The sequence below is a fragment of the Marmota flaviventris genome, chromosome 9 (assembly GCF_047511675.1).
Source record: "Marmota flaviventris isolate mMarFla1 chromosome 9, mMarFla1.hap1, whole genome shotgun sequence".
Classification (NCBI taxonomy): Eukaryota; Metazoa; Chordata; class Mammalia; order Rodentia; family Sciuridae; genus Marmota; species Marmota flaviventris.
This window is the reverse complement of record NC_092506.1, coordinates 31,917,411-31,931,528: the sequence shown is the minus strand read 5'-3', so window position 1 is coordinate 31,931,528 and position 14,118 is coordinate 31,917,411. Positions and strand designations below refer to the sequence as shown.

General features: G+C 39.1%; 1 protein-coding gene across 1 annotated transcript in view; it reads right to left on the bottom strand.

The window, feature by feature from the left end:
- Cstf3 (cleavage stimulation factor subunit 3) overlaps positions 1-10,883 on the bottom strand; it is a 79,911-nt gene extending 69,028 nt beyond the window's left edge. The window contains exon 1 of the mRNA XM_027936531.2: positions 10,682-10,883. Coding sequence (XP_027792332.1) covers positions 10,682-10,708 — 27 coding nt within the window. The 5' untranslated portion in view covers positions 10,709-10,883. The remainder of the gene's footprint in view (positions 1-10,681) is intronic.
- Between the last annotated feature and the right edge of the window lie 3,235 nt (positions 10,884-14,118).

Genomic DNA, 14,118 nt, shown 5'->3' with positions numbered 1-14,118 from the left:
TAAAGTTGTACAACATTACAAATTTTTTAAAAATTTATCACCCCCAAAAGAAATCTACATCTACTAGCAGCCACTCCCATTTCCCTCCAATCCTCCAGCACCAAGCTACCACCAATCTACTTTTTCTCTAGAAAATTGCCAATTATTTCACATAAATGGAAAACATACAATATGTGGATTTTGATTTCTGGCATGTTTTCAAGATTTGTGTTTAAGCTTATATAAAATATTTTTCTTTTTATTGCTGAATAATATTCTATTATATGGGATAGCCTGTATTTTATTAAAGTCATGTAGTAACTCTAACATTGAGGAATCACCAGACTGCTTTCCAAATGTGAAAAGCATTGAAAAAGGCCCAGGTTCTCTTGTGAACCATTTTACATTAATACCAGCAGTGTGTGAGAGTTCCAATTTCTCCACATCCCCAACATTTGTCATTATCTGTCTTTCTGATTACAGACATACTAGTGGGTATGAAAGGTTATCTAACTGTGGTTTTGATTTACATTTCTTTAATGGCTAAAGAGGTCAGGCATCTTGGGCGGGGCTGTAGCTCAGTTGCAGAATGCTTGCCTAGCAAATGTGAGGCACTGGATTCTGTCCTTAATGCATCATAAAACCACATAAAATAAAGGCATGCTGTCCATCTACAACTACAAAAAAAAAATTTTAAAGGTCAAAAGCATTCTCTCATATTGCTTATTGGCAGTCTGCACAAATCTTGGGAAGAAATCTTTATTCAGTCCCACAGCCCATTTTTTAATTGGGTTATCTTTTATGACTGATTTTTTTTTTTGAAGCTGTACATGGACAACATGGCTTTTTAAATTTATTTCTGTATGCGGTGCTAAGGATAGAACCCAGTGCCTCACACAAGCTAGGCAAGTGCTGTCACTGAGCCCCAGCCCCGGCCCCGGCCCACTAAAGTTCTTTAGATATATATTAGATACAAGTCCCTTATCAAGCATGGTTTCCAAAAATTTTCTCCCATTCTGTGGGCTCCCTTGTCACTTTTCACGTTTAACTTTTTGTATGAAGTTAAGTAACTCATACAGAAATAGAACTAATGACTTTGTCTTTACAGGCACCAAGCACCATTCAATAATTCTCAAAACTTTTTATTAAAAAATTATACTCTCAAAAACTGAGAAACTACTGGAGACAGCAGAATACATCTGTAAACATAGATGGGGGCGGTTCAAAGTTAGCCTGAGCAACTTAGCAAGACCCTGTGTCAAAAACTAAAAAAGGTGGCGGAATGTAGCTCAGTGGAAAAGTACCCTTGGGTTTAATCACCAGTATAAGAAAATAAACATCTTCAAGTCAATATAAATAACATTTTATGAAAATATATTTTCTAAAAACAATGAATGGTACTGTTTTTGTTTTTATCCTTTTTTTTTTCTTTTTTGCAGTATTTGGGAATCAAACCCAGGGCCTTGAGCATACTAGGCAAGTGCTCTACCACTAAACTCCTTTTACATTTTTGCGACCTTTTAAAAGTCTACCTATGAATATTCTGCTTCTGCTTTCAATCTGCTACAATATACTGGTTTGGATAAAGTATATTAAGAAAATTCAGTCTCGCCGTAACATAATTGGAGAACGGGATAACTTTTTAATAGTCTTTTCTTAACAGTGGATAACAGTTAAGAAAACTCAGTTAAGATAACAGTCTTGGGAAAACTCCATGAATTATACTTTCTTGAAACTCAAAATCACTTTCTATATTAGCTCTTAACTTATTAGCTCTTAACTTTTACCAGGGCCATGGGAGGGTAGGGTGTGGAGAGGTGACAAACAACATGATTAGAAGAACTATATAGAGGGGCTAGGTTTGTGGCTCAACAGTAGAGCGCTCGCCTCGCACATTCGAGACCCTGGATTCGATCCTCAGCACCACATAAAAATAAATAAGTGAAATGAAGGTATTGTGTCCAACTACAACTAGAAAATAAATATATATATTTTAAAAAGAACTATATAGAGGTATGGGTATAGCTCAGTAGTAGAGAGCTTGGCTAGCATACATAAGGCCCTGGGTTTAAACTGAAAGGGACCAAAAACCCAAAAACACGATGATATAATTTCTTCTTCCTATTATTACAGAGGTAAAACGGACTAAGTTTTTGCTCCAAATAAAATTTTGAGGAACGGGGTATTATACTAGGCTCAAACTGAATTAAAAGAGAGATCATCTTAATACATGTGATACACATAAAAGAGGGGGGATACTTGGATGCACTGGCACACCTCTATAATCCCAGATAATGGGGAGACGGAAGCAGGAGGATTCCAAGTTCTAAACCTGCCTCGGAAATTTAGCAAGACTGTCTCAAAAAGTTGGGGATGCCGGGTGTGGTGGCACCCGCCTTTAATTCCAGCGACTCTGGAAGCTGAAGCAGGAGGATTGCGAGTTCAAAGCCAGCCTTAGCAACTTAGGGACCCCCTACGCAACTCAGTGAGACCTTGTCTCAAAATAAAATATGAAAAAGGGCTGAGGATGTGGCTCAGTGGTTGAGTGCCCCTGAGTTCAATCTCCTGTACAAAAAAAAAAAAAAGTTTGGGGATGTAGCTCAGTGTCCCTGGATTCACTCCCTGGTGCTGGAAAAAAAAAAAAAAAAAATTAAAAACATAAAAAGTGGTGGGGATGTGGTGCAGTGGTAGAGAGCCTCTGGGTTCAATCCCCAGTACTGCCATTAAAAAAAAAAAAAAAAGGTATTGGGTTAGGGGGGATGAGATAGTAGGTTAAAGGACTCTTGACCATCAGCAACTAAAAAAGCAGATCAGCCTCAACCCTGGTTTTGTAATGAGTATTTTCCTCTGTATCTAAATATAACTGAGGGAGGTTGTCAATAAAATACTATTCTCAAATAATCTGGTTTTTTTCCTACTTATATCAAATATGCATTTTGTTAATATTTTTGGTACTGGGAATTGAACCCAGGGGCATTTTACCACTGGGCTACATCTCCAGCCCCCCCCCCCTTTTTTTGACACAGGGTCTCAATGTCATATACTATGATGGCTCCAATAGATTATAATGGAGCTGAAAAACTCCATTACAATATAACCTAGTGATCTTTGCCATCTTAACATACAAAAGATTACTCATGTGTTTATGCTGCTGCAAACAAATCTACTGCATCACCAGTCATATAAAAGTATGGCACATACAATTACTTACTGTATATAATACTCAATAATGAAAATAAACAGCTATGTTATTGTTGTATGCATCATTTCTTAATGATTATAACAGTGTATAGTCATCATCTTAGTATATACTATTTTAATAAGTTTACTACAAAACAGTATGCCCTGTAAGAACAGCAATCATCTCATATATTTCATGTATTATTATTATTATTGTTATTTTGCAGTGCTATGGATGGAACCAGAGTCTTGGACATGCCAGGCAAACACTTGACCACTAAGCTACACCCTTCACAACTCTTCAGAGGTCCTGACTGCAATACTTTCTCTGGTGCTTGATTTAATCTTGTGTTGTTTTGTTCATTACGGCATTAGAACAGGGAAACAGACTACCACACATACACATCCTCCAGAGCCATAGGTCCTAACATCTAGGTTTCTATGAAGACCATGATATCCACATGACAAAATTAGGAAACAGCCATCATTAACCAGAATGACTATTATACAATCTGTTCTGTAATACATGTTTGCAAAACGTCACATACCATTAAAAATACAGTGACACCAGATTCAAGTCATTCTAACAAATTTTGGCTACAATATTAAGAACTGCACATAATATATATTTGAAAGTCCTAAGTTTCTCTGTAGTTAACTTTTTGTTTTTCAAAATTAGAAGTAGACCAGAGTAGCACTCTGTAAGACTCTAAGAATAGTAACTTAATTAAGCCAACTCACATGCCCAAAGAATAAAGTATTTTATATGACTGGTGGTAAGGACTAGAAGCCAGCTTAGTTCTGTGTTCCTTTATCAATGCAACTGAACTCTACTATTGAGTTTTGGGGAACAAAACTGAACATATATCCTTTATTATGAACTCTTCAATCCTTCCAAAGACTAAAATTCTACACATGCAAACAATTAAAAAACTTTTAAAATAAACTACACTTATTGAATAGCTTATTAAATTTGCTTATTCATCCCCTAGGAAACAAATGGCTACAATATACATATAAGTGCTGAGGCTATAATTTGGTGATATAGCATGAGGTATACAAGGCCCTGTGTTCTATCTTCAGCACCACAAAATAACAAAATATATAAATAAAAATCTTGACCTTTTTGGTATTTGGAAGACCAGGCTCTTTCAATCGAGTAGCCAAGATATTTTGTTAATGATTATAACAGTGTATAGTCATTATCTTAAAAATAAACCAAGTTAAACAATAGAAAAACATCAGTTAAGGCATAGTCTTGCGCTTCTCATTTTATTCAATATTTAATGTATATTAGTCCCACCACTTTTTTTGAGACACGTTCTCCCTAAGTTGCCCAGGCTATTCTCGAACCTGTGATCCTTCTCTCCTGCTCAGCCTCCTAAGTAGCTGGGACTTCAGGTGTACCACACCATCAGACTTCAAATACCTTTCAGATCAGTTTTCACACCATTACCAGCTATCCAACAAAACAAAATAACTCAAAATTCACAATTAGATCTTCAAAAGACATATACATTTAGAAATATGGTAGAAAAGTTTAAAACTATGACTTTTTTTTTTTTTTGGCAACTGCCCAACTAATGAGTACAAACAGCCAAGTACAGACTTTGCCCTTCTAATAATCCCTGTGTCCCCTGATACAATCTATGTTGAAGAACACAATCACTCCTAACAGTTCCTTTCTGTTGTAACTCTAAGAAAAACCAATACTAAGCACAGATTAACTATACTGAGGATAAAAATCACTGCCACATACACTATCTTCTAATGTCTGGTTTCCCTAAGAAATATTAAGAATAAAGATCTGGAGTTGGAGATATAGCTCAGTGATAGAGCACATGGTTTGATCCCACCACCACAATAAATAAGAAAGCCCTTCCAAAGAGTAAAAGAAATACAATAAAATTGAAGTCAATTTGCCCACTCAAAACTGTTAGAGTAAGCCAGGCACAGTGGCACATGCCTGTAATCTCAGAGACACAGGAGGATTCCAAGTTCAAAGCCAGCCTCAGCAACTTCATGAGACCCTATATCAAAATAAAAATAAAAAGAGCCGGGCATGTGGCTTATGGGTAAGCATCCCTAGGTTCAATTCCCAGTATCACCACTCCAACACAAAAAAAACACCAGAAATATGTTCAAGTAAAAATCATTAAAATACAAGAAGGGAAAGAAGAAAAGGCTATTACAGAAATTTTTACTAGACAGATTAAAAGATAATTCAACCCAAAGAACACATTGTGCAACACACACAATGGCTCTTTTACCTCTTCCTAACCCCACATATATTTCCTTAACTTCAAATGGTTACTCAACAAAACAAACAAGGTTGCTGGTTTCATTCCTCGTTAATAAGTACACTGCAGAACATATTTTTCATATTTTTTTTTTGTATCTTCCCAAACATATTTTTCGCTAATAGGAAAACACTAAGTTGTTGAGACTGGCCTCCAATTTACACTTTTCCTGGGTTGCTGGTATTATGGGCAAAGGCCACTATATCTGGCTAGAAAAGACATTTTTTAAAAAGTGAAATACAGGATTGGGGATGTGTCTAAGTGATAGAGCCCTTGCCTAGCAGGTACCAGGCCCTGGGTTCAAGCATCAGCACCAGGAGAAAGGGTTAGTTAAAGTAGTCTTTCCTGAAGAGTGTGAAAACACAATTTGAGAGGCTTAAAGGTTCAGATAAATGGACTTGTCCAAACAAAAGTTCTTTTCTTCCTCTTATCCAAGCTATCTTTGAAATAATCCACTTGTATGCCCCAAATACTAAACTTTGTATAAATTAGCTATACACCTGTCATCCCAGTAGTTCCTATATGCAAAAATCAATCCACTCATTGAATCATATAAGACTCAAAATAGTATTCTGTAGGGCTGGGGTTGTGGCTCAGCGGTAACATGCTCACCTAGCACATGCAAGGTGCTGGGTTATGTCCTCAGCACCACATAAAAATAAGCAAATAAAACAAAGGTATTGTGGTTTTTTTTAAAAAAAAATAGTACTTTGTAGGTTTTTAACATAAAGCTGAAGAAGGCAGTTCCTTCAACTCAAGAAGCTTGGAACAGATGGGGAAATAACGGCCTATTATATGCTGCTGGAGTAGTGCACAAGGTTAAATGAAGGAAGAATGAGATCAAATTGTACCAAGCAGTAAAAACACATACAAAATAAAAATACAGCTGTAATTCCAAAAAGAATCAGATGTTGCAGGGAGGAGCTTTATCATCATTAAACTGGCAAAAAAGTAAACTGTTGTGGTGACAGTATGGGAGGAAGGGCACAGGACTGGATATAGTAAACAAGGAGCTCCAGAATTTCCTTAAACACTAAAGCAAAACTGAATTCCTTCACAAGAATTTAAAAAAATAAACATTAGCAATAATTTTGCTTCTCAATAATCACTGCTGTCTTTCAAAGGCCACAAATCACAAAATCATAATATTTGGGGGACAGGTACTAAGGCTAGAACCCAAGGGTACTCTATCACCAAGCTATATCTTACCCCCATTTTTTTCCAAGGGTCTCCCTAAGTTGCCCAGGCTGGCCTCAAACTTATCCTCCAGCCTCAGTCTTCCAAGTAGCCTGGATAATGGGGAAGGCACCATAGTACAGGACTAACTTCATATTTTTTAGTAATAAATTAAGGTATTATCGGGTCTACTCTACAAACTTGAGAGCTTCCATGCCAACTGAAAGGCTAAAAGAAGTCTACACCTGTTACCTTGTGGGATCTTTCTCCACCCAATCCATCCCTTGTAATCTTTCCAAAATAAATCCATGATTCTAAATAATTTGGTTTTATTCTTATTATTCTTTAATCTTGTTTATAGTCTTTTTTTAATGATCTGATTCATGTCATTTTAGGCACTCTTTCTACTGACTTTCAATGATCACTGTCTTACATAGAGAGCAAGGTACAGTTCATTCTTCTTTCTTTACAAATCATTTAATTACTATCTCAATTAAAACTGAATTGTATAATATCTGGTATTTGCTTCAATCTATTAATGGACAAGAGAGCAAGTGAAGGTATGATATGAAGATGAGCCACTCCAGGGGCTGGGGCTGTAGCTTGGTTCGTTCCTCAGCACCATGTTTAAACACACACACACACACACACACACACACACACAAACAAACAAAATAAAGGCATGCTGTCCATCTACAACTAGAAAGAGAGAAAGAAAGGTAGGTAGGTAGATCAGCCACTCCAGGTATGTAACTGGGAGCTACTTGGGAGGCTGAGGCATGAGAATAGCAAGTTCCAGGCCAGCCTAGGCACACTTAGCCAGACCCTATCTGAAAATGAAGAACAGCTGGGGATGTAGTTCTATATATGCAGTACAGCACTCAAGTTCAATTCCCAGTAGGGAGGGCAGGAGGCAGGAGGACCCTAGTTTCAATTTCCAGCATCACACTCACAAAAACACTTTTTTCAGGGATTGAACTCAGGGAAATTCAACCACTAAGCCACATCCTCTGCTCTATTTTGTATTTTATTTAGAGACAGAGTCTCACTGAGTTGTTTAGTGCCTTGCTTTTGCTGAGGCTGGCTTTGAACTTTCGATCCTCCTGCCTCATCCTCTGGAGCAGCTAGTATTACAGGCATGGGCCACTGTGCAAGCGAAAAAAATATTTACATTAAAAGATTACATAAAATCTTTGCAAGGCATGGTGGTGCACACCTATAATCCCAGGAGGCTCAAGCAGGAGGCTCAGATTAGAGACCAGCCTGAGCAACTTAGAGGGACCTAAGCAACATAATGAGTCCCTGTCTCAAAATTTAAAAATAAAAGGATTGGGAACATAGCTCAGTGGCAAACAGCTCCGGGTTCAATTCCTAGTACATATAATGGGAGAAAAGAAGAAAGAAGCATCTCCTCTTTACATAAAAGTATAAAGCAGTAAGTTGACACAGAACAGAATTTATTTAAAAAAAATTTTTTTTTTGGCCAGGCATGGTGGTGCATGTGTGTAATCCCAGCAACTCATGAGGTTGAGAAAGAACTGCAAGTTCGAGCCCAGTCTCCAAAACTTGGTTGAGACCCCTGTTTAAAAATAAAAAACACAAAGGGCTAGGGATATGGCCCAGGAGTAAAGTTCTCTTGGGTTCAATCCCGGTGGTGGGGGGGGGCGCTGGGCATGGTGGCACATGCCTGTAATCCCAGGGGCTCAGGAAGCTAAATCAGGAGGATCAAGTTCAAAGCCGGCCTCAGCAACTTAGCAAGGTCCTACGCAATTCAGGGAGACCCTGTTTCTAAATAAAATATTTAAAAAGTGCTGGGGATGTGGCTCAGTGGTTAAGTGCCCCTGGGTTCAATTCCTAGTAACAACAAAGGGGCAAGGAGGGATTGCTGGTTTTTGGTGACAAATTGTGTTGTAGGTGTTCATGGCACTTTTCTTTCAACTGTTCTGTGTTTTAAACGTTTCATGATAAAATTGGGGTTGTGTATAAATCTTCATCACCATTTACCCCTATTAAAACATCACAGTTCGGGCTAGGATTGTGGCTCAGTGGTACAGCACGTGTAAGGCACTGGATTCAAGCCTCAGCACCACATAAAATTTTTTAAAAAGGTATTGTGTTAATCTATAACTATTTAAAACACACACACACCCCACAGTCCTTCTCCAGGTACATTGACACACCCTGGTAATCCCAGTAACTCTGGAGGCAGATGAAGGAGGATCACAAATTCAAGGCCAGCCTCAGCAATTTAGCAACACTGCCTCAAAATAAAAAGGACTGGGATGTTGCTCAAGCATAAAGTACACCAGGGTTCAACACCCAGTTCAAAAAAGTTATAAAATATTCAAGGTCATGACAACATTTCTTCTCAACAATTTTAGGCAAATTTAAGAATTAACAAGCAAATCCTGGCACACACCTTTAATCTCAGCAGCCTATAATCCCAGCAGCTGGGGAGGGTGAGACAAGAGGATTGCCAAATTCAAAGCCAGCCTCAGCAACTAAGGCCCTAGGCAACTCAGTGAGACCCTGTTCCTTAACTAAAATACAAAAAGGGCTGGGGATGTGGCTCAGTGATTAAGCGTCCCTGGGTTTAACACCAGGTAAGGAAAAAACTAAAAACCAAAACAAAAACAAAAACCAATGAATTTCAAAGCATGCAATGATATCTCAATACCCTACCTCCTTCGCTTTCAGATGCAAAACACCAGTCTACAAAATGATGCATGAAATAAACACTTTTTTTTCGGTACTGGGATTGAATGGAAGATACTTAACTCCAGAGCCACATCCCCGTTCTTTTTTTATTTTGAGCCAGTCCCACTAAATTGTTGAGGCTGGCCTCAACTTGAGATCCTCCTACCTCAGTCTCCCCAGTTGCTGGGATTAAAGACGCATGCCACCACACTAGGCCTTAAAAATTTGGATATAATTTAAAGATTTTACATTCGTGGACATCCTAATTATCAGTACAATGTAAATACTGTAAAGATTTCCATATTGAAAACAGTCCTGAAGCAAAAGCCCAACTTTCCCAACAAATGAAAATTTATAGTTACCCAATCTATACAATAAGTAACAGACCTATTCCACGTTATAAACTGAGAACTAAGTGTATTTTGTTGCTATGGCAATGGAAAATTGCAAGAAAAAGACTTTGTAAGCTATCCTCCATTTTAAAAACTATCTGTTCCACCAAGACTAATATGAAAAAATAAATATCTAAACATACCAGACCTTACATCGAAAAGCACATTTAATGACCTCTTTCATAAAATTAGTTTCCTTTTCACACGAAAAGGTAAATCCAGTCTACAAAATTCAGAACATAAAGAGCAAGCCACTTAATTAAGAAGGTAAATTTTAAAATATCTAAATGTCACTCATATCTACTACTACTAAAACAGACGCTTTTATTTACAATAACAAAAAAGATATCCCGTTTTAGATTTATCAAATTCTGCAACGTCTGTGTAGCCGCAAAAACGAAAATGAAATGTGGCTAAAAGGGAGAAAAGTGAGGAAAGCCACAGAACTCCCCAAACCTCAGCATAACCATGCTGTATTTCTAGGCTGCTTCTTCTATCACTCACTCTTTCAAGGATTTTTCCGGATTAGTTTCATCTCAAAATTTTTGTTCTCAAGCTAGTAACCTATTTCTGCGTAGCGTGTATTGTGGAGGAGGGCGGACGCGAAGGAAACATTGTCAAGTTTTTGAAACAGCAGATACATATTAACATAACCAATTCCTCATCAGGCAAACACCAAAATGATACCAAATAAAAAACATCCCAACCGGAGCATTCCCATGAATCTAAGACGAAGCAGCCTCCCAGCTATTGTCTAAGTTCAACATTTATTCGTTTTAACGCTTAAGACAGAAAATCAAAAAAAAATATTTAAATCTAGATCATGTTCCCCTTTCCCACCATTCTTCAGTACAGGGTCCCTCGGGTTCACTAACTACGAACATGGCTGGAGTACTCGGACGAACAGACTCGTGGTGAGAAGAGGTCGCCACGAGGCCCCGCAATCTCCTTCCTCACCTGCTCCGTGGCTCCGTCTCCTGACATGGCCTCAGATGATTACAGCGTGCGCACTGGCGGACGATGGGAAGCTAGAAAAGAAAAATTAAACTAAAAACAACCCCCAAACCAGCAAAGTAAGCCCCTGCCCAGCGGAGTCAGACCGCCAACACGAATCGCCACCGCCCACTCAGATATGAATTAAAATGGCTGCGCCCCTGCCGGCGGAGAAGGGGGTGTGGCTTCCAATTAACTTCCGGGGGCAGAGGGCGGGGCTAAGCCTCCACTCGCCAGTTATTCTGGGCGCGCAGACTCAGGACAGCTCTCAGGGGGCGGTGCCAGTGCGTGAGCTAACATCACGGCCCTAGGCTGGTGAGGCTGTTGCGGAACTGGCTGAGACCGGCTGACGAGCGGGAAGCTATTGGCTTGGAAGCTCGCGCGCTTCTTGGAATTTAATTATTAAGTGGTAAAGCCCGCTTTCTCACTGTGGACGCCTGACTGCAAATCAGTTGAATTCAGGCAAACCAACCATCTTAGGGAGCAATGCTAAGGTTTTTATGCTTTTTGTAGTTTCTTAAGGAGTCCGTGGAAGTTTTCTGCGGTTTCGACTAATGCATGCTGGGGCGTAGGAGGAACCCCAAATTAAGCACATATTAAGTCTTATAATCGCTTTCTCCCGTTGTATAATATAAGTCTGGAAGAGCCGGGTTTTCAGCTGAACATCTCGTTTTCCAGTCAAGGATCGTTATAAAAGGTCTCATTCCTGTCTCCTCTTCCATCCCCTGCTCAGAATTGGGGATTGAACCAGGGGTGCTCTACCTCTAAGCTATACACCCAGCTCATTTTTCATTTTGAGACAGGATCCGGTTAAATTGCCCAGGCTGCCCTTAAATTCCCTATACTCCTGCCTCGGCCTCACAAATTGCTGGAATTACAGGAGTGCGCCGCTGGACTAGCAACACTTGCTTTTTTCGCTTAGTATATCTTGGTGGTCACACCCTACCAGTGAATTTAGGAATGAAATAATGAAAATCTTTGTTTTTATCTTTTTTTAAACAGTTGCATACTTCTACTATGATTGTAGCATAGGGCTACCCTATCCTAGATGGTATATTAGCGCACCCCTGTAATCGCAGCAACTAGAGAGGCTAGGGCAGGAGCCTCGCAAATTTAAGGCCAGCCTGAGCAAGTTAGCAAGACCCTCAGCAACTTAGACCCTGTCTCGAAAAATAGAAAGGATTGGTGATGTAGCTTAGTAGTAAAGTGCCCCTGAATTCAGTCACTGGTACACACAAAAATTACCCAACCCTGTTGATATAGTTGTGTGATTTCTAATATTTTGCTGTTGACTGAGAATAAAATTAATGGAAAACAAAGAAAAAAATCTTATTTATTTGGTGCTATTTAGGACTGCAATTTGGGAAAACACAGACTCCAGCAACCATTAAAATCCGCTCCAAGGTTTTACAAAATTGGCTAAACTGTTTTGTAAGAAAGGGGTTGGATCCCCTCTCAGATTATGGGTGGTTTGGAGGAAGGAGTCTGATGTGTAGAAGTCAGCAGAGCTTAACAGTGTTGGTTTGGCAAATCCAAAGGTCAACTCACAACTGGAGGGAGAGAATGCTTGCAGCCCACTTATAAAGATCTCATATCTGAGATCTGACTAACCTCTGAGTCCATTTTAAGTGCCCTGAATCAATACTACTTCATTTTAACTTTTTTCTGTTGATAGCTATAAAAATAATATATCTACAAATAATCCTCTCTCCCTTCCCTAATCTTGGGAAACAGGGTTACCTTTCTTTCCCACCCTAGGCAGAGTTATCTGTCCTTGAACACACATTCACCTCAGTAACAAAGTAACTCAGACTTCAGGATGTCCCCAGAAGAGCTCAGAAATGACTGTCTCCCAAAATAATAAGTGAATTATAACTCCTGACAGAACATGTGTAACCAAAAGCTCAGTCCTTGTCCTCAATGCCAATCTAATAATGAAGACAAGGTTTTGAGGAAAAAAGTTTTCTTGCTTTGCTAGCAAAGGAAAAACACAAGGGACTCCTATCCCAGAGCCTGTGATTCTCCTCATCAAGGGGAGCAGGGTTGTTTTTAAAGAGGTGATTCAGAGAAATGAGATTAGGGAGGAGAGGTCAGGGAAAAGAAGGTTGGGAAAAAGAAAAAAACATGTATGTTTTAAAACAACAAGGGATATAATTAAAGTATAAAGTGAACCCCTGTTACATTTCCCCACTGTCAATTTCTAGCTTCCATTTCTATGGAAAGTGGGCAGTGACCTCTCCAAGTTGCTTCCTGCTGAAAAGGGATGAGGAAGGGAGTCTTTAGAATGGGAAGCTTTTTACTTGTTGGCATCCTCTCTTCTAAGTTTTTGTTTTGTAGTTACAAAGGGTAGAAGAGCAACAGAGCAATAAATGGAAAGACACATATACAAGGGCAGTGATAAACAGGGTAGTCAGAATGAGGTAGAGAAGACCTAATAAAATAGATTTAACATCTCTTGGTATCCAAGAGAAGAAGTTGGAGAACCAGTCAGTTAGGCCTATCCCCATCCCATCCAAAAGGGATGTGTGGTGGTCAAGGGTCTGTTTTAGCCAGGTTGCTTGTTGCCCGATTTTTCAATACTGGTCTCCACCTGTGAGAAGGTGTTAATATAAATGTAGCAAAATTTAGCTATAGCACAAATTCACCCTTGCTCCGTAACAGTCTAATGGCTTGTAGTTATCTAGCACTACCTTGGCCAAGGAGTCCAGAGAAGTCTGTAAATTTGAGATGGACAGGCTGTCTCATTGGCCAAGGTAGAGGTTTTTGACAGATTTCAGAGGACCCAATGTTGTGCCCCAATTCCCCATGAAGGTAATAAGGTGTAACCAAAAAAGTATTGATCATCATCAGGAATTCCACCAGGGAGGTCCCGGGCCAGTTGAGTAAAAAGCTTTTGGGAGTTTGTCCAGTGAGATGATTTCTTTAAGGAATAAATTTATAAAGGTGTCATTGAATTCCCTAGAAAACATTGGGTGAGAGTTGTGAAGTTTCTGAGACATTTGGTAGCCCAAGAACAGTTATTAATTTTACAGACTAACACATGTCCTGCAGGGGCACAGAAAACCATTGTTTCTCTAAAGAAATCCCAGTAGGTCCCCAATGAGGAAATAATACCCAACTTTAAATCCTGTTCATTCCATCCAAGAATGATCTGGAAAGGAGTAATCAGTTACTGCTGTAATCTTGTCTGCAGGAAATTGGACAATATGTTGTACACACAAAGGTAGTTGTTCTTGTTCCAGAGGAGATCTCATTTTGAGATATCCTGGAATGCATATTCCCTTATGGCAGGTAAGTGGTGTTAAATAAAAGGAAGAGTGAGACAGGAAACATTGAAGACACTCTCGGCTGGATAATGCATTACTCAAACAGGACACATAATGGTGCAGGTTTTCAGGTCC